The following is a 24,993-nucleotide window of genomic DNA, read 5'->3' as shown; positions in this document are numbered from 1 at the left end:
TTTTTTTTTGTAAGCAAAGAAGCCAACAAGGGCTACCATTTCTCAGAGGGAAACCCAAACCGAATTCTAATCCAAACGTACCTCAGACCAGATCCAGACTGCATAGTCCTACCTCACCTACCATCTGCTGAAGACTGAAAAATAGTGACTGGCTATGGACTAGGCAGCAGAGTTGCCAGATGTCTGAAAATTCCCCAGCCCAATTCATGGCCAAAAGTATGCCAAAAATAGCCTGACCCAAAACAGCTACCTGAGAAGTGTGTGTGTGTGGAGCGTGTTCCCTCAAAAAAAGCAACACGGGGGGGAGGGAGGGAGGGAATAGAGAGGCAAACAACACCCAAGAAAATCAACCCATGGCCAAAAGAAATCTGCCTGCAGCGAGTTTAAGAGCAGCCCAATTCTGAGTGAAAACTGCAGAGTTAGCAAGTCTGCTGTGCAGGTCCTTATACAGAGTGATGTCATCAAACCAGTGGTTCTCAGTCTCCATCTACTGGTAGGAGAGTGTAAACCCAGATATCTGGACTGGTCTGAAAAAACAAAGAAAGGATGTTGTATAATGTGCTAGCCACATGGATTAAAGAAGTTGACCTTACTGAATGGATGTACTTACTGAATGAAAGTACTTCATGGCACAGATTGGAAATAGCAATGCTTTAACTCCTGGATTCTATATATATAAAAAAAAAAGCATGCACAAAGTGATGCTTAGCGCCCAAACTTGAACATGCTATTATAGAATAAGGTCAGTTGTGTGTGCAATTTCATATAATAATTAGCTGTTAATTGGACTAAACTCCAACATTACAAGCTATAATTGCAGTTCATTGGTACTATGTTACAGTTGTATATGCTCTTAGATAGAAACTCTGAATGTTGAGCACCTGATTCTTGTAACATTATGTCTGTTTTAGTGGCTCTACAAGGAGAAAAAAAAGATCTTTGCACAAATACAACAGTGCTAGGGTGTCCCTATAACCAGCTCCTCCAAATGACACACTGATTATGTTTCATAACAAATTACTATACCTATGAAAAGTTATTCTACTATACTTTTACTGTGTACATCCGTATGCACAAGCAAGCATGTTTGAAAAGATAAGTGAAATTAAATAAAAATGCAACCAACAATAAAGAATGACAATGTGGATGCAGCAGCTCATAGGTTTGCTTGCTTTGTTTTGAGTGTACAGCGATGATGACTGTGCAAGAAAGGGGAAACAGATATTAACCTTGCTTTTTTACAGTTCCCTTCCTCCTTTTTTCTCACATGACTCTAGACCTCTCCTCCAGCCCTGGGTGCCCTCCTGGCACATACCTCAAGTCACCCTGGTGGTCTAGTGTCTTCTTTGGGACAGGAAAGATCCACAGTCTTTCCTGCCTGTTTGCTGCTGACCTTCTTGTTGCCGCACTGCTTCTTTAAAATGGCTGCTGAGATTTCCAGCGGTGGCCTCACAAGACTTCCACAGAAGTCTTGGCAGCTATTTAAAAAAAGTGGAGACAGCAAGAGGATCAGCGGTAGTGGGCAGGAAAGACCACCTAGGTGGCTTGAGGTATGTGCCAGGAGGGCCTCCTGTGGCTTGGAGGAGGGGAGGCAAAGTTCAGATTGCCATGTATTTCCGCAGGAACCCCGCAGTTCCTGGGTCCATCCCTGCGGGATCCCTGCAGACTTGGAGGGTATTCCTGTGGGAATCCTACCATCCCTGCTTCCATGCAGCTCTCTAGTTTAGAGTGAAGAGTACTCTATTGCATACATATACAGTTTTTACTTTTAGAATTATTTTAGACAACATAGTAACATAGTAACATAGTAGATGACGGCAGAAAAAGACCTGCATGGTCCATCCAGTCTGCCCAACAAGATAAACTCATATGTGTATACCTTACCTTGATTTGTACCTGCCTTTTTCAGGGCACAGACCGTACAAGTCTGCCCAGCAGTATTTCCTGCCTCCCAACCACCAGTCCCGCCTCCCATCACCGGCTCTGGCACAGACCATATAAGTCTGCCCTCCACTATCCTCGCCTCCCAACCACCAACCTGTCTTCCCCCACCTGCTCCGCCACCCAATTTTGACTAAGCTTCTGAGGATCCATTCCTACTGCATAGGATTCCTTTATGCATATCCCACGCATGTTTGAATTCCGTTACCGTTTTCATCTCCACCACCTCCCGCGGGAGGACATTCCAAGCATCCACCACCCTCTCCGTGAAAAAATACTTCCTGACATCTTTTTTGAGTCTGCCCCCCTTCAATCTCATTTCATGTCCTTGAAGGGTGGCAGACTCAAAAAAGATGTCAGGAAGTATTTTTTCACGGAGAGGGTGATGGATGCTTGGAATGCCCTCCCGCGGGAGGTGGTGGAGATGAAAACGGTAATGGAATTCAAACATGCGTGGGATATGCATAAAGGAATCCTATGCAGTAGGAATGGATCCTCAGAAGCTTAGCCAAAATTGGGTGGCGGAGCAGGTGGGGGAAGAGAGGTTGGTGGTTGGGAGGCGAGGATAGTGGAGGGCAGAGTTATACGGTCTGTGCCAGAGCCGGTGATGGGAGGCGGGAAATAATGCTGGGCAGACTTGTACGGTCTGTGCCCTGAAAAAGGCAGTTACAAATCAAGGTAAGGTATACACATATGAGTTTATCTTGTTGGGCAGACTGGATGGACCATGCAGGTCTTTTTCTGTTGTCATCTACTATGTTACAACACCAGTGATACACAGCATTCATGAATATTGATAACAATTGTATGTAACTTTTCAGATGCATACTTCCACTGGAGGAGGTTTCTGTGATTGTGGGGACACCGAAGCTTGGAAGACAGGACCTTTGTGTAAAATCCATGAGCCTGGCATTGGAACAGCTGCAAAAGGGGTAAGAACACAGCATGAAGAAATGATTTTAGAACTTTAAAATTTCTTCATTCTAATCTTTGTTGATAAGGATTCTCTGACTTTATGATGGGTGAGCAGTTAGCATATTTTTACAATATAGATAATATGCTGTTGTGCTCATTCCATATCATCAAGCTGATCAATCCATAGACTGGTGGGTTGTGTCCATCTACCAGCAGGTGGAGATAGAGAGCAAACTTTTGCCTCCCTATATGTGGTCATGTGCTGCCGGAAACTCCTCAGTATGTTCTCTATCTCAGCAGGTGGTGGTCACACACAGCAGCAGCTCTGGCTAGGCCTCCAAGCCTAATTTTTAGGTTTTGTTGAGTGCCTGGGGTTGAGGGCTCTTTTGAGCAAGTGCAAACCTGGTGGTGCCAGGTCCCTCCTTTTCTCCCCCCTCCCGCTGGCTCCGTTAAAAAAAAAAAAAAAAAAAATTTTGAACGGCCTTAAAGGCGTTTATTTCGACGTTTATTTAAGCGTCTATTGCAGCTACTCACTGAGACACCAGGTCGTTACAACTCGGAGCGGACAGCAGGTAATTTTACCTTTTTATAGCGGGCGGGGGTTCCCCGATTCTTCTCCTCGTGGCTCATGGCGTCGGAGGGCGAGGGCGCAAAGGGTCGCTCCCCGGGTCGCTCGAGCGCTTCTAGAGGGGATGCGGGGGTCTTCAAGCCGGATTCGCCCTTGGTGGGTGACAGTTTTGCGACCGATGCATGTCCCGGTCCTTCCTCCGGCGTGGCGGTTTTTCCCGCCATAAACGCCCATCCCCCGCTCCTCGCCTCCGCCATCTTGGCCGGCCACGCGGCTCGGACGGCTTCTTCTTGGGCCGCCCTTGAGGTTGGAGACATTAATGCCATGAACGCCCTTAATTTGGGCGACGGCACAGAAGCGGCTAAAGTTAAGAGCCGTTCTTCCCGCGCGGCTCCTTCGCGGAGTTTCGCGCCGGACGCCATTTTGGATGCGCAGCATGTCTCTCCCCCGCTATTGCGAGCGCCGGTTGAGAGCGCGCCTAGGGCTGTTGCCCAGGCTGCGGAGGTGCACAGTCTGGGGGGTTTCTCCCCCGAGTTTGTTTTGCTGCTACATCGGGCCTTCCTCATGCACAACGCTGCCCCCGCTCCCTCCTCTGGTAAAGAGGTTGAGGTTCCCAGAGGTAAACGCCCTCGGGTTGATTCCCAGGCCTTGGAGGAATTTGTCTCCTCCGATGTAGATGAGGGCAGCGTGTCTGAGGTCTCCCAACGGTCCTTTGCGGATTCCTTGGAGGAGACGGATCCCCGCTCGGATGGAGCGGATGACCCCTCTGCAGCGCGGCTTTTTCGCCCGGAGGATTTGCCCAACCTGTTGTTACAGGCCATGGACACTTTGAAGATATCCTCTCCGGAGGACGTCTCTCCCTCAGCCCCTGTTGGCTCTGCCATTATGCTGGGGACTAAGCGCCCGCCTAGAACCTTCCACGTGCATGATGCCATGCACACCTTAATTTCGGCTCAATGGGATGTCCCAGAAGCGAGCCTTAAAGTGGCTAGGGCTATGTCCCGCCTCTATCCTTTGGCTGTGAGTGAACGTGAGGCCTATCTGTGGCCTACCGTGGATTCTTTAATCACTGCGGTGACTAAGAAAACGGCATTGCCGGTGGAAGGTGGCACGGCCCTAAAGGACGCCCAAGACAGGAGATTGGAGGCGGCCTTAAGGTCGTCCTTTGAGGCGGCTGCTTTAAGTTTGCAGGCCTCAGTTTGCGGCTCCTATGTGGCCAGGGCGTGCCTGACTATGGTGCAGCGGGCTTCCCCCTCGGATCATTTCTTGAGGAATGATTGGCCAGCCCTGGAATCGGGCTTAGCCTATTTGGCAGACTTGCTGTATGATGTCTTGAGAGCCTCAGCTAAAGGCATGGCTCAGACTGTCTCTGCGCGGCGGTGGCTTTGGCTGAAACATTGGTCTGCTGACCACGCCTCAAAATCCCGCCTGGCTAGATTGCCTTTTAAAGGCAAGCTGCTCTTTGGGGTCGAGCTGGACAAAATCGTGACTGATCTCGGCACGTCTAAGGGCAAGAAGTTACCGGAGGTCAGGGCTCGGGCTAGTGCTCGTCCCGGTACCTCCAGAGGACGGTTTCAGGAAGCCCGTCGGTACCGCCCGGGCAGGTCGGGTGCTTCTGCCCCCTCTTCCTTTAAGAGGAATTTCTCCCCCAAGCAGCATTCCTTTCGCAGAGACCGCCGTCCCGGAGGTGCTCCCTCCGGTCCTCCCCCAGGGTCTCGTACCCAATGACGGGGTATTGGTCCACGCCCCAGTGCAGATTGGAGGACGGCTGTCCTCGTTTCTGGGCGAGTGGACCACAATAACTTCAGACGCTTGGGTGCTGGAAGTCATCAGAGACGGCTACAAGCTAGAGTTCTGCCGACCCTTAAGAGACGGGTTTGTACTCTCTCCCTGCAAGTCTCCGGTCAAAGCTGTGGCAGTGCAGCAGACTTTGGACAATCTGATCCGCCTGGGTGCGGTCGTTCCGGTGCCAGAAAGTCAGCTTGGCAAGGGGCGTTACTCCATTTACTTTGTGGTACCAAAGAAAGGAGGTTCTGTCTGGCCTATCCTCGACCTCAAAGGGGTCAATCGGGCCTTGAAAGTGCGGCACTTTCGCATGGAGACTCTCCGCTCTGTTATAGCGGCAGTGAAGGCAGGGGAGTACCTGGCATCCTTGGACATGAAGGAAGCGTACCTGCATATTCCCATCTGGCCTCCTCATCAACGCTTTCTGCGTTTTGCAGTCCTGGGCCGACACTTCCAGTTCAGAGCCCTCCCGTTCGGGTTGGCTAATGCTCCGCGGACCTTTTCCAAGGTAATGGTGGTCATAGCGGCCTTCCTGCGAAAGGAAGGAGTACAAGTCCATCCTTATCTGGACGACTGGTTGATCCGAGCCCCCTCTTATGCAGAGTGCGGCAAAGCTGTGGACCGGGTAGTTGCTCTTTTGAGCTCCCTGGGATGGATCATCAACTGGGAGAAGAGCCAGCTGCGCCCGACTCAGTCCCTGGAGTATCTGGGAGTTCGATTCGACACCCAAGTGGGCAGAGTGTTCCTGCCAGTCAATCGGATTGTCAAGCTTCAGGCTCAGGTGGACCAGTTCCTAGTAGCCTCTCCTCTTCGGGCTTGGGACTATGTGCAGCTGTTGGGCTCTATGACGGCCACGATGGAAGTAGTGCCCTGGGCCAGGGCTCATATGAGACCACTACAACACTCTCTGCTGCAGCGCTGGACTCCGATGTCGGAGGATTATGCGGTGCGTCTTCCCTTGGATCCAGCAGTGCGCAAGGCGCTGAGCTGGTGGATGCAGACAGACAAGTTGTCTGCGGGAATGCCTCTGGTGTCCCCAGAGTGGATTGTCGTCACGACGGACGCCTCGTTATCGGGCTGGGGAGCCCACTGCTTGGGAAGGACAGCGCAGGGGCTCTGGTCTCCTGCAGAGGCAAAGTGGTCTATCAACCTCCTGGAACTCAGAGCCATTCGGTTGGCGCTTTTGGAGTTCATCCCGGTACTCGTGTTCAAGCCTGTACGGGTCCTGTCGGACAATGCCACGGCTGTGGCCTATGTCAACCGCCAGGGAGGTACCAAGAGCGCCCCTCTAGCCAAGGAAGCTATGAGTCTATGCCAGTGGGCGGAAGCGAACCTGGAACAGCTGTCAGCGGCCCACATTGCCGGAGTCATGAATGTCAAGGCGGACTTTCTCAGTCGCCATACCTTGGAGCCCGGAGAGTGGCAGCTATCTGCTCAGGCGTTCTTGGACATCACGAAGCGCTGGGGCCAGCCGAGCCTAGATCTGATGGCGTCATCGGCCAATTGTCAAGTGCCGCGCTTCTTCAGCAGAGGACGGGACCCTCGATCCCTGGGAGTAGATGCTCTTCTCCAACAATGGCCGACACAAGAGCTTCTCTATGTGTTCCCGCCCTGGCCCATGTTGGGCAGGGTACTAGACCGGGTGGCAAAGCATCCCGGCAGGATAATCCTGGTGGGTCCGGATTGGCCCAGGCGTCCCTGGTATGCGGACTTGATCAGACTCTCAGTCGACGATCCTCTGCGGTTGCCAGTGGAGCAGGGCCTGTTACATCAGGGTCCCGTGGTGATGGAGGATCCCTCCCCCTTTGGTCTTACGGCCTGGCTATTGAGCGGCAGCGTCTGAGGAAGAAGGGCTTCTCAGACAAGGTCATCGCCACTATGCTGAGAGCGAGGAAACGCTCTACTTCTACTGCTTACGCCAGGGTTTGGCGTATCTTTGCAGCGTGGTGTGAAGCAGGCTCTCTTTCTCCTTTCGCTGCTCCAATTTCTTCAGTGTTGACGTTCCTGCAAGAAGGTCTGGACAAAGGCCTGTCGCTCAGTTCCCTTAAGGTCCAGGTAGCGGCTCTGGCTTGCTTCAGGGGCCGCCTGAAGGGTGCTTCCCTGGCTTCGCAGCCAGATGTGGTGCGCTTTCTCAAGGGGGTTAATCACCTGCGCCCTCCTCTGCACTCAGTGGTGCCTGCGTGGAATCTCAACCTGGTGCTAAGAGCATTGCAGAAGCCGCCGTTTGAACCCTTGTCAAGGGCATCTCTGAAAGACCTGACGTTGAAAGCAGTCTTTTTGGTGGCTATCACTTCAGACAGAAGAGTTTCCGAGCTCCAGGCGCTCTCATGTCGAGAGCCTTTTTTACAGTTCACTGAGGCAGGAGTGACTATTCGCACAGTGCCTTCCTTCCTGCCCAAGATTGTTTCTCGCTTCCATGTGAATCAGCAGCTATGTCTCCCTTCCTTTCGTAGGGAGGACTACCCAGAGGAGTACTCTGCTCTTAAATATCTGGATGTGAGACGAGTCATCATCAGATACTTGGAAGTGACCAATGATTTCCGGAAATCGGATCATCTGTTTGTCCTGTTTGCAGGTCCTCGTAAGGGTCTGCAGGCTGCTAAGCCTACAGTGGCAAGATGGGTCAAGGAAGCCATTGCAGCGGCTTATGTGGCCGCAGGGAAGGTGCCGCCTATCCAGCTGAAGGCTCACTCCACGAGAGCTCAGGCGACCTCGATGGCAGAGGCCGGATCCGTCTCCTTGGAAGAGATATGCAAGGCGGCAACTTGGGCTTCGGCTCATACATTCTCCAAGCATTACCGTTTGACTGTGGCTGCACGGGCGGAGGCCCGGTTTGGAGCTTCAGTGTTGAGGTCAGGGATTTCAATGTCCCGCCCTGGGTGAGTACTGCTTCGGTACATCCCACCAGTCTATGGATTGATCAGCTTGATGATATGGAAGGTAAAATTATGTATAATCATACCTGATAATTTTCTTTCCATTAATCATAGCTGATCAATCCATAGCCCCTCCCAGATATCTGTACTGTTTTTATTCTGGTTGCATTTCAGGTTCAAGTTTAGTCTTCAGTTACTTCAGAAAGACTTCGTGTTCAAGTTTTTTCACTTGGATTCTTCAAGAGTTAAGACGAGTTTGTGTTACAGTGAGCTGCTGCATTCCTCTCCCCTCCGTTTTACGGGGCTGGATTGAGACTTAAAATTCTGCCGGCACTCCCTCCCGCTTCGTGCGGCTGTAGGGCAGCTTTGTACCCTTCCCGCTTCGGCGGTGTTAGGGTCAGTCAGCTCCTCCCGCGGTTGCGGTTGCAGGATAAGCCAGATCCCCCCGCATCGGCGGGTGTGGTGTCCCTCCCCCGCTCCGCGGGGATGAGCTGGACGGATTCCCCTCCCCCACTTGTGTGGGGATGAGCTGGGTTAATTCCCCTCCCCCGTTTCGGCGGTGGTGAGCTGGGCAGAGTGTCCCTTCGTGGGTGTAATTCTCTAAGTGCTGAGTCCTGCGGATGGAGCTTTGATATCGACATACTGAGGAGTTTCCGGCAGCACATGACCACATATAGGGAGGCAAAAGTTTGCTCTCTATCTCCACCTGCTGGTAGATGGACACAACCCACCAGTCTATGGATTGATCAGCTATGATTAATGGAAAGAAAATTATCAGGTATGATTATACATAATTTTACCTTTTCAAAGCCTATGGATGTCTCAAAAGACCAAAATGGATGTCCATGTGCTTGAAATGTCCAAATCCCGATTTTGCAAAAGCAGAATAGGTATTGAACACTGCAGTACATCCAAATAGCAAGGGGGCGTGTTTTGGATGGGGCTAGGGAGGGCCTGAAATCTGGATTTCCAACAGTGATTACCAAAGTGGAAGAAATGACCATGTCTAAAAAACATCTTTATTTAGACCTGGTATTTGGCACATCCAGGTTACAGAAAGGTGCTATGCTTGAGGAGCAATCCACTGGTGGGATTTCAGAATGACACCTCTGTAATCCTGTAGTGGTTGCTGTCCCCTTCTTTCTCCTCTCTGGGCTCTGACAGCTTCAGGTATTAGGGGCATTCTTAACAGAGCAGGAAGGAGGTCTGAGGCATTGCAGAGGACTGTAAACCAAGGGACCCAGATTCAAATCCCACTTTAAACTGTTTTTTTTTTTTTTAAACTGTGAGCCCTCCAGAAACAGAAAAATACCTACTATACATAAATATATAAGCTACCTGCAAGCCTGAAGGCTATTGAAATAGTGTACATTCGGTTACAGTAGGTATCTTTCAGTTCTTAGAGGGGGTCCACAATTAAAATAAATAAATAAATAATGGGATTTGAACCTGGATACCTTGGTTTACAGTCCACTGCTCTAACCTCTACACTGATCCTCGGTTCTACATAGACAACTATGTGGCCATTTTCTAAGAATGCTGCTGTACAGTTGTACATGTCACTTGTTTTCTTCCATTTCAAAATTTGGAAGTTTCAGTTGGTAAAATGGACGTCCATGCGTTGGAACGTCCAGCATGAACATCCATCTCACTTATTTTCAAGCAGGCTGTATCGTGTTTGAAAATACATGTGAGGTGAACGTCCGTTTGGGGTGTTCTGACTTGGACGTCCTTTGGAAAATGCCCCTCTATGTATCCAGTGTGTTCATGAATTAAAAGAATCCTTTATTTGCAGGGCAGATTTGGGCCTACAGTGTAATAACACAAAGACCACAGCACTGTGTGTGTTCATTTATACCTGTAAGTTTCTGCTGTTTTTATTTTTAGTCGCCAGCATAAGCCATTCATTGCAATGGCAGTATAAAGCAGGTGGCTGGAGAACCATGCAAGTAATACTTGGTTGACTGGGTGACTGGGATCTGTGTTTTCCTTAGCCTCAGCAGCAGATGAATCCAGGAACTGGTGGGTTGTATCCGCATACCAGCATGTGGAGATAGAGAACACTGAAAACAGTGACACTGGACGCCCAGCCCCCTGTCTTCTCAGTATATATCTCCAGCAGGTGGTGGACGGATTCTTCCCAGCTCCTGGATTCTTGGGATACTCCTGGGCCCTTTGGCCAGTTGAGCATGGGGGCGTCTGGCTGAGGGTGCTGGTCTTGAGGACATACTTGTTTTGCAGGTCCCTGTCCTACCCCTCTCTCCCTTTCTTTCCGTTGCCTCCCTTTTTGCTGCAAAAAGAAAAAGAAATCTCTCATCACAACTTTTGCAGCTGTCTACCGATTAAAAAAAAAAAAAAAAAAAAAACAGTGAAAAAATGTTTAGCTCTTTCCTCCTTCTTACTTCAAGTGCAGAGGGTGAAACAGATAATTTATTTCTGTTTCTGCTGGAGGCGGCTGCTTTGCTTGAGCTTGCTATAAGGTGGTGGGGAGGATGGGTGCCATTTTGGGCTCCCTGGGAGAGTTACCGCTGTTTCCTAAGCTTTCCTCTGGCGCCGGTGAGTACCTTACGCTCCTTGTTGGGAGTCAGGGTGGCGGGGGCCGGCAAACGTGCGAGTTTGTTATGGCTATGGAGGCGGTGAAGAGATGTTCCAGCTGCGGTACTCGTCCGGCAGTGGGACTCTGTGTAGCGCGTTTCGCTGAAGTGACAGTCGAGGGGGAAACGGCTAATGATTCTTTCTGCTTCTTGGACCACGCGGCCCGCGGTTCTGCGGCACTGTCGGAGGCGCCTTTAGATCCTGCTCTTTTTCCTTCTATGGAGTCTTCCCGCCTTCCCATTTTAGCAAGTATGGGGAGCAACAGCGCCGCAGCGGCTCCTGGTTCATTTAGTGGTGCTGGGGTTGAGATGGGATTCTCCCCTGATTTTGTTCTTTTATTACACCAGGCTTATTTACTTAAGTAGGGTATGCCTTCAGGGTCTCCTTTCTTTCCTCAGTCCTCTTTGGATCCCAGAGAGAGTCTTGCTTATCAGGGGGATTTTGGGCTCAGTTTGGTTTCTGAGGACGTGGCGGCTAAGCGCAGATGTTTAGCTGTTCTCCAGGATGGAGGGTCTGGGGTGCCTGGGTCTTCCCCTCCTTCAGTGTTGCTGGGGTCGGGGGAATCCTGTAGACCCTCTAAATTGGAAGATTTTGAAGAAGGGGAACCTCTGCTGGGGGGCAGGATGATCCTTCTGCGGTGCGGATTTTTCATCGTGAAGAGCTTCCTTTGCTCATTTGCGAGGCTTTGGCAGCGCTTAATATCTCCGATCCTGAGGATTTTTCTGCGGCGGCGGTTAATCCCTGAATGGCGAGCACAAGAAAACCCTCTAGGGCCTTTCCCATGCATAATTCTATCCAAGAACTTATTTCCTCTCAGTGGGCTGACCCTGAGGGGTCTTTAAAAGTGGCTAGGGTGATGACGCGACTTTATCCTGTTGCCCCTTCTTCCCTGGAAGTTTTTTCTCTTCCTAAGGTGGACGCTTTGGTGATGGCTGTCACGAAAAGATCACTGTCCCGGTTGAAGGGGGAGTTGCGCTTAAGGACATGCAAGACAGACGTCTTGAAGCCTCCCTTAAGCGTTCCTTTGAGGTGGCCGCACTAGCCTTACAGGCTTCTATTTGTAGTTCTTATGCAGCCAGAGCTTCTGTCTCCTGGTTTCAGCAGAGTCTGGAAGCAAGAACAAGATTCGACCTCTGGGTCCTTGGCTAGTTCTCCGATGGAGTCGGCTCTCGCTTATTTGGCGGATTCTCTCTATGATTTGGTCAGGGCTTCGGCCAAGCAAATGGTTCTGGTGGTGTCTGCACGGTGGTTGCTTTGGCTGCATCACTGGGCTGCTGATATGGCTTCTAAGCAGCGTCTCACGGGGCTTCCCTTTCATGGGAAGTTGCTTTTCAGGGAGGATCTGGAGAAGATAAGGATTTGGGAGATTCTAAATCTCAGCGTCTTCCTGAGGACAGGCCGAGGCCTGCGGCTAAGTCTAATTCTTCTAGACCTCACTTTCGTGAGCTGTGCCGTTATCGTCTGGGTCTTACTCCTTCCTTTCAGTGTTCCAGGTTCCAGCAGACGTCTTCCTTTTGGAACGATAAGAGATCGTTGGGAGCTTCCAACAGAGCTCAGGCTGCCAGTCGCCCTCGTTTGTGGATTAATACCTTTCAAATATTTGACCGTCTGTATCATATCACCCCTGGTTCTCCTTTCCTCCGGGGTATACATGTTCAGGTCAGCAAGTCTCTCCTCATACGTCTTGTAACGCAAATCCCATACCATTTTTGTAGCTTTTCTTTGCACCGCTTTAGTTCTTTTTACATCCTTAGCAAGATACGACCTCCAAACCTGAACACAATACTCCAGGTGGGGCCTCACCAACGACATACAGGGGCATCAACACCTCCTTTCTTCTGCTGATCACACCTCTCTCTATACAGTCTAGCAACCTTCTAGCTACGGCCACCACCTTGTCACACTGTTTCGTCGCCTTCAGATCCTCAGATACTATCACCCCAAGATCCCTCTCCCTGTCTGTACATATCAGACTCTCACCGCTTAACACGTACATCTCCCGTGAATTTCTACTCCCTAAGTGCATCACTTTGCATTGAATTTTAATTGCCAAACGTTAGACCATTTTTCTAGCTTCTGCAGATCCTTTTTCATGTTTTCCACTCCCTCCGGGGTGTCAACTCTGTTACAAATATTGGTCTCATCTGCAGAAAGGCAAACTTTAGCTTCTAACCCTTCGCCAATTTCACTCACAAATATATTGAACAGAATCGGCCCCAGCACCAATTCCTGAGGCACTCCACTACTCACATTTCCCTCATCCGAGCGAATTCCATTAACCACCACCTTCTGGCGCCTGTCCATCAACCAGTTCCTAATCCAGTTCACCACATTGGGTCCCATCTTCAGCCTGTCAAGTTTATTCAAGAGCCTCCTGTGGGGAACCGTGTTAAAAGCTTTGCTGAAATCTAAGTAGATTACGTCTATAGCACGTCCATGATTCAATTCTGCGGTCACCCAGTCAAAGAATTCAATGAGATTCGTTTGGCACGATTTACCTTTGGTAAAACCATGTTGTCTCGGATCTTGCAACTTATTGGCTTCCAGGAAATTCACTATCCTTTCCTTCAGCATCGCTTCCATTACTTTTCCAATAACCGAAGTGAGGCTTACCGGCCTGTAGTTTCCAGCTTCTTCCCTATCACCACTTTTGTGAAGAGGGACCACATCCGCTCTTCTCCAATCCCACGGAACCTCTCTCGTCTCCAAGGATTTATTAAACAAACTTTTAAGAGGACCCGCCAGAACCTCTCTGAGCTTCCTCAATATCCTGAGGTGGATCCCGTCCGGTCCCATGGCTTTGTCCACCTTTAGCTTTTCAAGTTGTTCATATACACTCTTCCGTGAACGGTGCTTTATCCACTCCATTCTCATATGTACTTTTGCCAGTCAATCGCGGTCCTTCTACAGGATTTTCTTCTGTGAAAACAGAACAAAAGTATCTGTTTAGCAGATTTGCTTTTTCTTCATTATTATCTACATAGCAGTTCACAGCATCTTTCAATTCCCTTTTTAGTCTTCCTCCTTTCACTAATATACCTGAAGAAATTTTTGTCACCCCTCCTTACATTTCCAGGCCATTTGTTTTTCCGCTTGCGCTTTCGCCAGACGTATCTCTCTTGGCTTATTTCAGCTTCATCTGGTATTCCTCTCCGTGCTCCTCTTGAGTTTTTCCGTATTTCAGGAACGCTAACTCTTTAGCCTTTATTTTCTCAGCCACTTGCTTGGAGAACCATATCGGTTTCTTTTTTTCTCTTGTTTTTTTTTTACTCTCCTTACATAAAGGTTTGTAGCCATATTTATAGCTTCTTTCAGCCTGGACCACTGTCCTTCCACTTCTCGTATGTCCTCCTAGCCCATCAGCTCCTTCCTCAGGTAGTCCCCTATTTTACTAAAGTTAGCGTGCTTGCAAATCCAGGTCTGAGTTTTGAGTGGCCACCCTCCATTTCAACTGTCATATCAAACCAAACTGTTTGGTCACTGCTGCCCAGGTGGGCACCCACTCGGACATTTGTCACACTATCCCCATTTGTGAGCACCAGATCCAGCATCGCTCCCTCCCTCATGGGTTCCGTCACTATTTGCCTGAGCAGAGCACTTTGAAAAGCATCCACGATCTCTCTACTTCTTTCCGATTCCGCAGATGGAACCTTCCAATCTACATCTGGCAGGTTGAAATCTCCCAGCAACAGCGCCTCTCTCTTCTTTCCCAACTTTTGAATATATGTGATCAGATCTTTATCTTGTTCCTCAGATTGTGTCAGAGGTCTGTAGACAACACCCACATGGACAGAGGTTCTATCATCTCTTTTTAAGGTGATCCATATCGCTTCTTCCTTTCCCCAGACCCCTGTCATTTCAGTCGCTGCGATATCATTTCTCACATACAGAGCTACTCCTCCACCTTTACGACCATCTCTATCCTTCCTAAGTAGATTATAGCCTGGTATGTTTGCACCCATTGAGCCATGTCTCCGTGATTGCAACAACGTCTAAGTCTGCCTCCATCATCCGGGCTTGAAGGTCATGAACTTTATTGCTTAGACTGCGAGCATTTGTGGTCATCCCTTTCCATCTACATATCAGTGGAATTTTTATCTTCTGTTTAGTTTATTGTTTAGACTCACTTCCTGCTGTGTTGGTAAGAAGTGATTTGCTAAGATTGTTGTTTTCGTTGCTTTCTTTTCTACTGATGCATCTTGTCTTTAGCTTTAGCTGGGGGTGACCACTTGAAGTGAACTGCCTCCATATGCCACTCCGCCTTCTAGTTTAAATGCCTAGAAATATATTGTCTGAATTTCTCCCCACAGTGAGATGCAGCCCATTGTTACAGTATAGTCTTTTGTTTTTCCATGTATTGCCCCATCCTCCTATGTACCTAAATCCTTCTTGGTGACATCAGGCTTTGAGCCAGCTATTCCTCTGTTCAGCCAGGAGAGTTCCTCAATGCCTTGGATTTGAAAGAGGCCTATTTACACATTCCCTCTCACATTACACATTTGGCCCTCTCATCAAAGGTTTCTTTGCTTTACCGTTTTGTGGCGTCATTTTCAGTTTTGTGCCCTTCCTTTCGGCCTCTCCACGGCGCCTCGTACTTTTTCCAAGGTAATGATTGTTGTGGCATCCTTTCTTCAGAAAGAGGGAATCAGAGTTCATCCATATCTCATCGATTGGCTCATCCGGGCAGATTCTTCTCAGGAGAGTTTGTCAGCAACCTCTCGAGTCATCGAGTTTCTGCAGTCCCTTGGCTTTGTGATAAACTTTCCCAAAAGCCGTTTACTTCCCTCCCAGATGTTGGAATACCTGGGAGTTTGGTTCATTACAGCTCAGGGTCGAGTCTTCCTGCCAGAGTCCAGGAGACTCATGCTTTGTTCTCAAGTTCGCTCCCTGTTGCTGTCCTCTCGTCCTTGAGCTTGGGATTATGTGCAAGTTCTGGGATCGATGACGGCTACTCTGGAAGTAGTTCCATGGGCAAGGGCTCACATGCGACCTCTCCAATGTGCCTTGTTAAGTCGCTGGTCTCCCATGTCTCAGAATTTTCTTTGCCAGCTGACGTGGCTGCCGAATGCGAGAGACAGCATGGCCTGGTGGCTCTGTGCCAACAACCTCTGGAGGGGGATGCCTTTGGTGTCTCCTCCTTGGGTGATTGTGGTGATGGATGCCAGTCTCTCGGGCTGGGGAGCTCGTTGTGTTCATTGGGTGACTCTGGGACAGTGGTCCCAGACAGAGGCAATCTGGTCCATAAATCATCTGGAATTGAGAGCAATCAATCTAGCTTTCAAGATCTTCTGGCCGGTCAAGCGGTTCAAGTCCTTTCAGACAACACTTCGGCGGTAGCTTGCATAAATTGCCAGGGAGGCACTCAGAGTGTTGCTTTGGCTGCAGAGGCGTCTGACCTGCTTCTTTGGGCGGAAAGCCATCTTCTTTGTCTTTCAGCGGCGCATATTGCGGGTCAGAGCAACTTGCGAGCTGACTTCCTCAGCTGGCACCTTCTCAATCCGGCGGAGTGGGAACCTTCGTCGAAGGCCTTCCATCTAATCTGTCAGCAGTGGGGCACGCCGGTAATGGAACTCATGGCGAGCAAACGGAATGCAAAAGTTCCTACGTTCTTCAGCAGAAGGCGGGAGTCGAGACTCCCCAGGTCTAGATGCTCTCTTACAACCTTGGCCGACAGTCTGTCTTCCCTCCTTGGCCTCTAATCAGATGCCTCCTGCATCAAATCAGGATTCATCGGGGTCTCGTTGTGTTGGTAGCCCTGGACTGGCCTCATTGGCCTTGGTATGCCGATCTAATGCGCCTTCTGGTGGAGTTCCCGCTGCAATTTCCGGTTTTTCCGGGGTTGCTTCATCAAGGCCCAGTTCAGATGGAGGACGTCTCCCACTTTGGTCTTACGGCTTGGCTCTTGAACAGTCGAAATTGAGGAAAAAAGGTTATGATGATTTGGTGATTGCTACGTTGCTGCGCACTCGTAAATGTTCCATAACTACAGCGTATGCTCGGGTGTGGGGCACGTTTGAGGTGTGGTGCGCCGACCGTGCTTGGTCTCTTTTTAAGCCTTCTGTTGCTCAGATTTTAGCCTTTCCTCAGGAGGGCCTAAAAAACGGACTAGCTTATAACTCTCTTCGAGTGCAGGTTGCTGCTCTAGCTTGTTTCCGAGGGCACCTCGGTGATGTTTCTCTCGCAGCTCATTCTGACATGGTGCGTTTTCTGAAAGGTTCGCTCCACCTCCGTCCTCCTTTTCGGCATCCTTGTCTGTCTTGGAAGTTAAATTTGGTCCTTAGTGCTTTTCAGGGAGCCCCTTTTGAGCTGTGCCACTTCGGTGAAAGATCTAACCTTGAAGACAGTGTTTCTGGTGGCTATTTCCTCGGCATGCAGAGTTTCAGAATTGCAGGCTCTGTCATGTCGTGAGCCCTTTCTGCAGTTCTCAGAATCTGGTGTCACCTTATGAACGGTTCCTTCTTTTTTGCCTAAGATGATTTCAGTCTTTCACTTAAATCAGCCTCCTTTTCTTCCTTCCTTTCGAAGCAAGGATTTTCCTGACAACTTTGCTCAACAGCATCTTCTAGATGTTCGTCGTTCGTTAATCCAGTATCTGCGTTTGACTAATGAATTTTGGTGCTCGGATCATTTGTTTGTTCTCTTTGCTAGGCCCAGACGGGGTTACGCAGCTTCCAAAGCTACAGTTGCTCGTTGGCTTAAAGAGTCCATCTCTTCTGTGTATTTACGGAATGGTTCCTTTCCTCCAGAAGGTCTGCAAGCTCATTCCACTTGTGCGCAGGCGGCTTCTTGGGCGGAGACTGCAGTTCTGTCCTTGTAGGATATTTGACGAGCAGCTACTTGGGCTTCGCACCATTCGTTTGTTAAACACTATAGGTTTGATGTAGAGGCGAGGAGGGACATGCGTTTTTGGACAGCGGTGCTCTCTCGGTGTCTTCCCACCCTGTTTAGAGATTGCTTTGGCACGTCCCACCAGTTCCTGGATTCATCTGCTGCTGATGCTAAGGAAGTTAAATTATGTCTTACCTGATAATTTTCTTTCCTTTAGTCGCAGCAGATGAATCCAGGATCCCTCCCTGCTTCCTGAGACCTCGCTCTGTTGGCATTTGCAGACATTTAAGCAAGATTGAAGAAGAAGAAGAATTTGACGGAGAACGATGGATTTTGATCATCCATTCAACTCCTTGGAGTTCCTGGAGTCGTACTTTGTTACATTATCAGATTGTTTGGCTTGTTGCCGTTTTGTTGTGAGGAGAGTGTTCTTTTTTTTCTGTCTCCATTTTTCTCTCTTTGGGATATAACCTATACTGAGGAGACAGGGGGCTGAGTGTCCAGTGTCACTGCTTTCAGTGTTCTCTATCTCCACCTGCTGGTAGACTGATACAACCCACCAGTTCCTGGATTCATCTGCTGCGACTAAAGGAAAGAAAATTATCAGGTAAGACACAATTTTACCTTGTGAATTTGGTCTCCCAATCAAATACTGGCTAATTCTGACCCTGCTTACCTAGATGTGATGTTAACACTGAGCAGTTTTTTCGATATGTCCTTATAAAACAGTGCTTGTCAAATTTCTTTGGCCTGACTGTATTGCAGCCACAGAAAGCACGCAACCCTTGGAGGCCAATCTAGTTATCCATGCTGCTGCTTTTTGTCCTCTTACATTATAATACCAATGCTGCCATCATCCCCCACCTTCTGTGGAGCTTGTGTAAGCGCATCAGGAGGTGCAGGCAGATGAGATTCCCCCCCCCCCCCCAAGCCTGCCTAGCTCACAACCCTATTTGAGAAGCCCTACTATAGAACCTGATACTTTTGCATCAGAATCCCTCTTTTAGGTGCTGCTGTTATATAGTGAGACTGATTCTATGGGATATTCAAGGGGCTGTGACAGAGAAATCTTTGAATTGAATCCATTTAGCCAAGCAGGGCCTTGATTTCAGTTCTTTGATCAGAATTCTGCTGTTTGATTTCAGAGGTTTTTGGAAAATTCACTCAACTCCTCAACAAGAACCAAGTCATTCTTTAATAGTTGTACCTGGTGATTGAGCATGCTTTACTAGACAGTCCTCAAAATATTTAGGGCTAATTCTAAACAGTTATGGTAGATAAGATCTTAATGAACATATCTTAGTAATTCGTTGTAAGGTATACACTATCTGGAAAATGCTTGTTTGATGCATTTAAAGTTTAGGGATGTTCATAATCTAAAAGCTAATAGTAAGAAACAGCTGCGTGGTATGTGTAGATAAAACTCTAGATACTCTGGGTACCTTCTGTTACATATGTTACCTGGCTTTCTGGTAATCATTTCTGAACTTGACACAGCTCTGCTATAATCCTTCAGGACCCCATTAAAGCTTTAGAAAGCAGGACATCTTTTAATTCTGGAACAATGATGGCAGTCTAATATGTTCCTTTGTAAAAATGCTAACCTGAATGAATCAAATTAAGTTACAAACTTTTTTTTTTTTTGTGTGTATCTGATCTGTAATTGTTGCTCTGTGTTTTGTATCTTTTGGGACATGAGCTGCCTTTTTAAAGGAACTAATTTGATTTTGCATGACTTTCTGCACATCTGTTTTACTCTCTGTGGATTGATTTTTTTCATTTCAAGCATGCTACTGATGCTCCATGATAGCAGTTAATGATATTTTAACATGATTTTTTCCTTTTGAAAGGCAGATTTATATCATACATTTAGGTTGCTGGCTGCAATGTTCTCTCTAAGCTATGTGCATGTGTGCACGCACACAAGATCATGAACCCTGTGCACACAGAAAACAAAGCATGCACAAGAAAATATAATACTGAGTCATTTTAATTAGTTGTTAGCAGCACAGAGAAACTGAACTTTCCTCAGCGTCCATACCAGACCAATCCAGAACCTGTGAGAGAGAGAAAAAGTAGTTCTGTGTGATTAACTCTTTAAGGGTATTATGTAGTCTCAGAACACTATTTTCTGAGGATGTAAACTGGACATTCTTATACTGGATGATATAAATGAAAATGGACCTTAGTAGCTGTTGTAGTCACAGGTTTACCATATCACATTATCCCAACTGCTTTCAGCATCTGCAAGTGATATGCTGAAATGAAAACAGGCAAAAATATTGCTGCCTAGTTTTGCCATCTGAGAGATCACACTTTCAGTAACTAGTTATAAAATGTTTTGAAGAAACTATGTCAAAAATGGAAACATTGGAGAGGCATCAATTATATCTTCTTTGATAGAGCTCCATACATCACTAAACAGTAACTAAAGGGCACCCTTATGTTGGGTTCTTTATGGACCTGCAGTGTTTTTCAGCTGTGAGATCATAGTATTAGCATCTGGGTTTGGGAGGGTGAGAGTTAAGGGTACAGGTATCTGGGGACATATATAAAATGGTCACTGGCATCTCATGTGTCAGTAGTAGGATGAAACTGGAGCAGATTTTAGGAAGCTAAAAGCCTATGAGTTGGTTCCTACATAAATGTTTGTTTGTGTTATGTTTTCTTCCAGAATGGGGGGTGTCATCTCGGCGAAGAACTTACGGCCCAGGCCAGAAAGGTGTTTCCATCTGTGATAAAATACATTGTTGATATGACGATTTGGGAAGAGGAGATGGATCTTCCTTTAGGCCTCCAGACCAGGTGAACTGTCCATGTAGTTTTAAAGTACTACTGTTTGATTTGGTTTGCATATAGATCACTGTTTCTTTCTTTCTACATTTGAGCCCTGAGAAACAAGGGGAGGAAGGAATAATTTCTGCCATGCAGGATTAATCCCTGAAGGGAGATACTAAAAAGGTATACAATGCAAGAAAATATGTACAGTATGGATAAATCATGCTTCCTTAGTGTCAGCAGCAGATGAATCCAGAAACTAGTGGGTTGTGTCCGTCTACTAGCAGGTGGAGATAAGTGATCACTGGCTTTAAACCCAGTGATATAGGATGAATAGCTCTTCCCAGAAATCAGTATATCTCTGTCTCTAGCAGGTGGATGGAAGGACAACGCTAGCTCCTGGATCCCTCTTTTAGGGGTGCTCCTGCCCCTAGGTCTTCTGGGCAGTCGAGCATGGGGGTGCTTCGGCTGTTCATTGCTGGCTTTAAGGGGGCATACTTGGTCACCCCAGGTCTCTCTCCCATCCTGGGTGTCCCCCTGCCACTGTTCTGTGAGCGCCCTCTCCCTCTGCTCAGTTCCACTGCCCTGATTTGGCTTCACTTAAAGAAAAAAAAGAGAAAAGGGTGGTTTTGAACCCAAATTTGTATTAGCACTTTCGGAACACCAAAGCTGCTTGTTTGAAAAAGCTGGAGGGCTTGCTTCGTGCATTGCTTCAGCCAGCAGTGTTTCTTTGGGGACCTCTCTAAGCGGTGGACTGTCAGCAGTGAGTGACTTTTTTTAAATTGCAAGGTTCCAGCTGTCATGGCTTGAGAGAGATGGCTGCAGAAACAGTGAAATGTTGCTCCTGCTGTGGGAAGCAGTGGGCCTCATCCGGTCTCTGCATAGAGGGGTATGCTGATTTGTCTGTGGGGCGAATCTGCGGTGGCAATGGAAAACATGGCTGTGGGTGTTGATGCTCTCCATGTTCTCTGCCAGACACGCCAACACCTACAGCCATTTTGACATTGGACTCATTGATCCCTCCGTTGCGGCAGGGCTCTGGGGAGGCACTTGACCCAGGAGACCCTGGTCCCTCATCATTGCCTAAAGCAGGAGCGGGGGTGTTTTGGACTTCGGGGGTGGCGGCACCTTTTCCCCCTGATTTTTGTGCTGCTTCACCATCAGGCTTTCCTGATGAAGTGCACTCAGCAGCAGTCAAGGATTTCACTTCAGTGCTTCTGTGAGATTCTTGTTCAGGTCTTGCCTCTGTACTTAGAAGAGGTGGTGTGTGGATGCTGCTTCTGAGGTGAGGTCGTTGGCTCCCTTCTTCCTCTCACTGCTCCTGTCTCCCCCTCTGTCTAAGCTGCCTCTGTCCTTTGGGTCAGGGCTTTCTCCCCTGGAGGTGGACATGGAGGAGGGGGAGCTCCTGGTCTTGGAGCCGGATGATCCCATGGCAGTCCGGATTTTTCACAAGGAGGAGTTGCCCTTCTTGATTGTTTGCTTGGTTCAGGCCCTGAGTATTTCAGTGGATGAGTCCTCGGCGGTGGCCGCTGTTAACCCTAAAATGATTAGCACCAGGAGGCTGGCTCAGACCTGGTGCATAAGGTTACTGAGGAGCTTATCTTGGCACAATGGTCCACTCTGAATGCTGGATTGTGGGTGATGAAAGCTATGTCTTGCCTGTATTCTCTGCCAGAGGATCACTTAGAGAAGCTGAAGCTTTCTGAGGTGGATGCTTTGGTGGTGGCGGTCACCAAGTAGACTACCCTGCCAGTAGGTGGGGGTATAGGATAAAGCTGGAGGTGTCCTTGAATCAGGCCTTCGAAGACTCTGCCCTTTTGCCTCAGGCCTCCATCTGTAGCTCGTATGCAACAAGCTTGTCTCACCTGGGCTCAACAGGTGGTGGACATGGCTTCAGGGGATGATCAGCTGGTGATGGATTTTTCCTCTTTGGAATCCAGCTTGGCTTATTTGGTGAACTTGTTTTATGACCTCATGTGGGCGTCTGCTAAGCAGATGGCATTGACTGTGATGGCTTGGCGGCTTTTGTGGCTTTGCCATTGGGTGGAGGACACAGCCTCCAAAACTTTCTTTCTGGGGCTAGCTGTTTGAGGAGGACTTGGAGAAGGTAGTCAAAATATTTGAGGGATTACAAGATGTAGCATTTCCCTAAGGATCAGTGGAATTTGATGTTCAGGTCGAGCGTTGTACGGCTCTGTTTTTAAGGAGGCCAGGAAGTATCGACTGTGGTGGGTTCCAGCAGTGTCGGCTTCTTCGGGTTTTCAGAGGTCCCATTTCCACCAGCACACTTCTTTTCGAGGTGACAAGCAAGATCTGGGCCCCATTTCTCATTCCCCCCCTCTCCCCGTGAGAGCTACCCAATGATGGGGTGCACACGTGCTGCTGTGTGCGGCAAATTTGGGGCTAGGCTAGGCTGACCCTGTTTTTTGAGCAGTGCACCAGAATTATGTCTGTCCAGTGGGTTGTTGATGTTATCAAAGACAGTTACAAATTAGAGTTCTCTGCTCCAGTTGGCATTTTTTTTTCTTGGAATCCCCATGCAGAACATCCTCCAAACACTTGGCGGTTCTGTCCACTCTGACCACTTAACAGGAGTTCGGTGCTGTGGTACCTGTCCTGTCAGGGGACAGGGATGCTATTTGATGTATTTTGTGGTGCCAAAGAAGGGAGGGTCCTGTTGGCTGGTTTTGGACCTAAAGTGAGCTGTTTCTAAAGGTCTAGCATTTTTGCATAGAAACGTTAATTCTGTGCTGGTGGCAGTGCAGCTGGGGGGAATTCTTAACAACCCTGTATGTCAATGAAGCATATTTGCATATTCTTATTTGGCCTCTGCACCAGCATTTTGTACGTTTGTTGTGCTGTGCTGCCATTTACAATTCCAGGCTCTGCCCTTTGATCTGGCTATGGCACCTCACATGTTTTTCCAAGGTTATGGTGGTTGTGGTCCCGTTCCTCAAGGAGGACATTTGTAGGAACCCTTATCTGGATGACTGGTTGATCGGGCATCCTTGGAGATTGAGAGCTGGCAGGTGAACTTGTTGCAGTCTCTTGGATGGGTTGTGAATTTGGCCAATAGCCATCTGGTACTTTCGCAGACACTGGAGTATCTCAGAGTGCGTTTCAGTATGATCTAGGACTGGGTGTTCTTGGCAGCCTCTCAGGTGAAGAAACTGCAAGGGCAGATTCAGTCCCTTCTCAGGACGCCATGCCCACACACATGGGATTAGGTGCAGGTTCTGGGATCCATGATGGTGGCCATGGATGTAGTGCCTGGGCGAGGGTTCACATGCTCTCCTTTCTGTGTTACTGGTGTCACAAGATTATTAGGTGAGGGTCTGTTGGACCCTGCAGGACTACAACAACATGCGGTGGTGGCTCCAGCAAGACAGTTTGCAGAGAGGAATGTCGTTGGTGTCTGCACAGTGGATTTTAGTGGTGACGGACATCAGCCTGGCAGGCTGGAGAACCCATTGCCTGCAGCGCAGTGCTCAGTGCCGGTGGTCTGTGATGGAAGCACAACGGCCCATCAACATCTTTTGCGCTCATGGCGGTGGCATGGGCGTTTGAGGCCTTGCAGACTGTGATTTGGGACAAGCCGGTCCAGGTGCTATGACAACCCGACAGCAGGACGTGTTGTCAGGGGGGCACACACAGTGCTGCCCTGGCAGTGAAGGTGGCACTCCTCTATGTGTGGAAGAGTCACCTTCAATTTCTGTCGGTATCGCGGGGAGCCTTAGTGTGTAAGCAGACTTTCTCATCTGGATGTTGCTGGATCCAATGGAATGGCAGCTGTCTGTGTTCTGCTCCATCGTCGAGCGGTGGGTCATGCCATCAATGAATCTGATCGCGATTTGGGCAAATGCCAAGGTGTTGCGGTTCTTCAACACGGGCCGAGACACCAAGGGTCTGGACGCGCTGCTTCAACCTTGACCGGTGGAGGACATTCTCTACATCTTCCCACTGTGGTCGCTCATAGGGAGGGCGCTACATCAGATTCAGTGGCATTGGGGGCTGATGATTCTGGTGGTTCCCAACTTGCCTAGGTGGCCGTGATACTTGAATCTAGACTGGCTTCTCATGGACGATCCGTTCCCACTGCTGTTGGTTCCGGATCTGCTCTGTCAAGGTTCAGTACCAATAGAGGAACCCTCCCGCTTTGATCATACAGCCTAGCTCTTGAGCGTTTGTGGTTGAGGAGGAAAGGGTATTCAGAGGGGGTGATCTCCACCCTCCTGCAGGCCCGCAAATGCTTGACAACTTTGATGTACACACGGGTTTGACTCACTTTCGAGTCTTGGTGTTCCTAGAATGGAGTCTCTCCGATGGTAGCCTCGTTGCCGTGGATTGCGGCATTTTAAAAAATTTATTTATTTATTTATTACATTTTAACAAGTACAACACTTGTTCTATGAAATACAGCCAGGAAATTCTCAACAATAAAGAAAATTACTATCACATACTCATATAATTTAAATTGGCTTCCTTAGACCACTGATCGTAGGGGGCGAATTAACATCAAAGAAAAATATAGGAGTTTTTCGAAGAACATATTACAAATTCAAGGCCACATAATATTCCTCTATCTTTTATAGCTAGCATTATTTAAGCCTTTTCATATCTATGAATGCTTTTAGTTGGTCGGGAGTATAAAATATATATTTAGTTCCTCCAAATCGGATCAAACATTTACAAGGGTATGCTAGGAAG

The 24,993-nt window shown here is 48.4% G+C and overlaps 1 protein-coding gene across 1 annotated transcript in view; it reads left to right on the top strand.

Moving 5' to 3' along the window:
• The window catches only part of UBR1 (ubiquitin protein ligase E3 component n-recognin 1), a 718,041-nt gene that overhangs the window by 83,094 nt on the left and 609,954 nt on the right, over positions 1-24,993 (top strand). The window contains exons 4-5 of the mRNA XM_030215524.1: positions 2,763-2,873; positions 20,183-20,313. Of these exons, the coding sequence (XP_030071384.1) occupies positions 2,763-2,873; positions 20,183-20,313 (242 nt within the window). The remainder of the gene's footprint in view (positions 1-2,762; positions 2,874-20,182; positions 20,314-24,993) is intronic.

Source organism: Microcaecilia unicolor, chromosome 9 (assembly GCF_901765095.1).
Source record: "Microcaecilia unicolor chromosome 9, aMicUni1.1, whole genome shotgun sequence".
Classification (NCBI taxonomy): domain Eukaryota; kingdom Metazoa; phylum Chordata; class Amphibia; order Gymnophiona; family Siphonopidae; genus Microcaecilia; species Microcaecilia unicolor.
The sequence above is the reverse complement of the archived record's forward strand: the minus strand, read 5'-3'. Positions and strand labels throughout refer to the sequence as shown.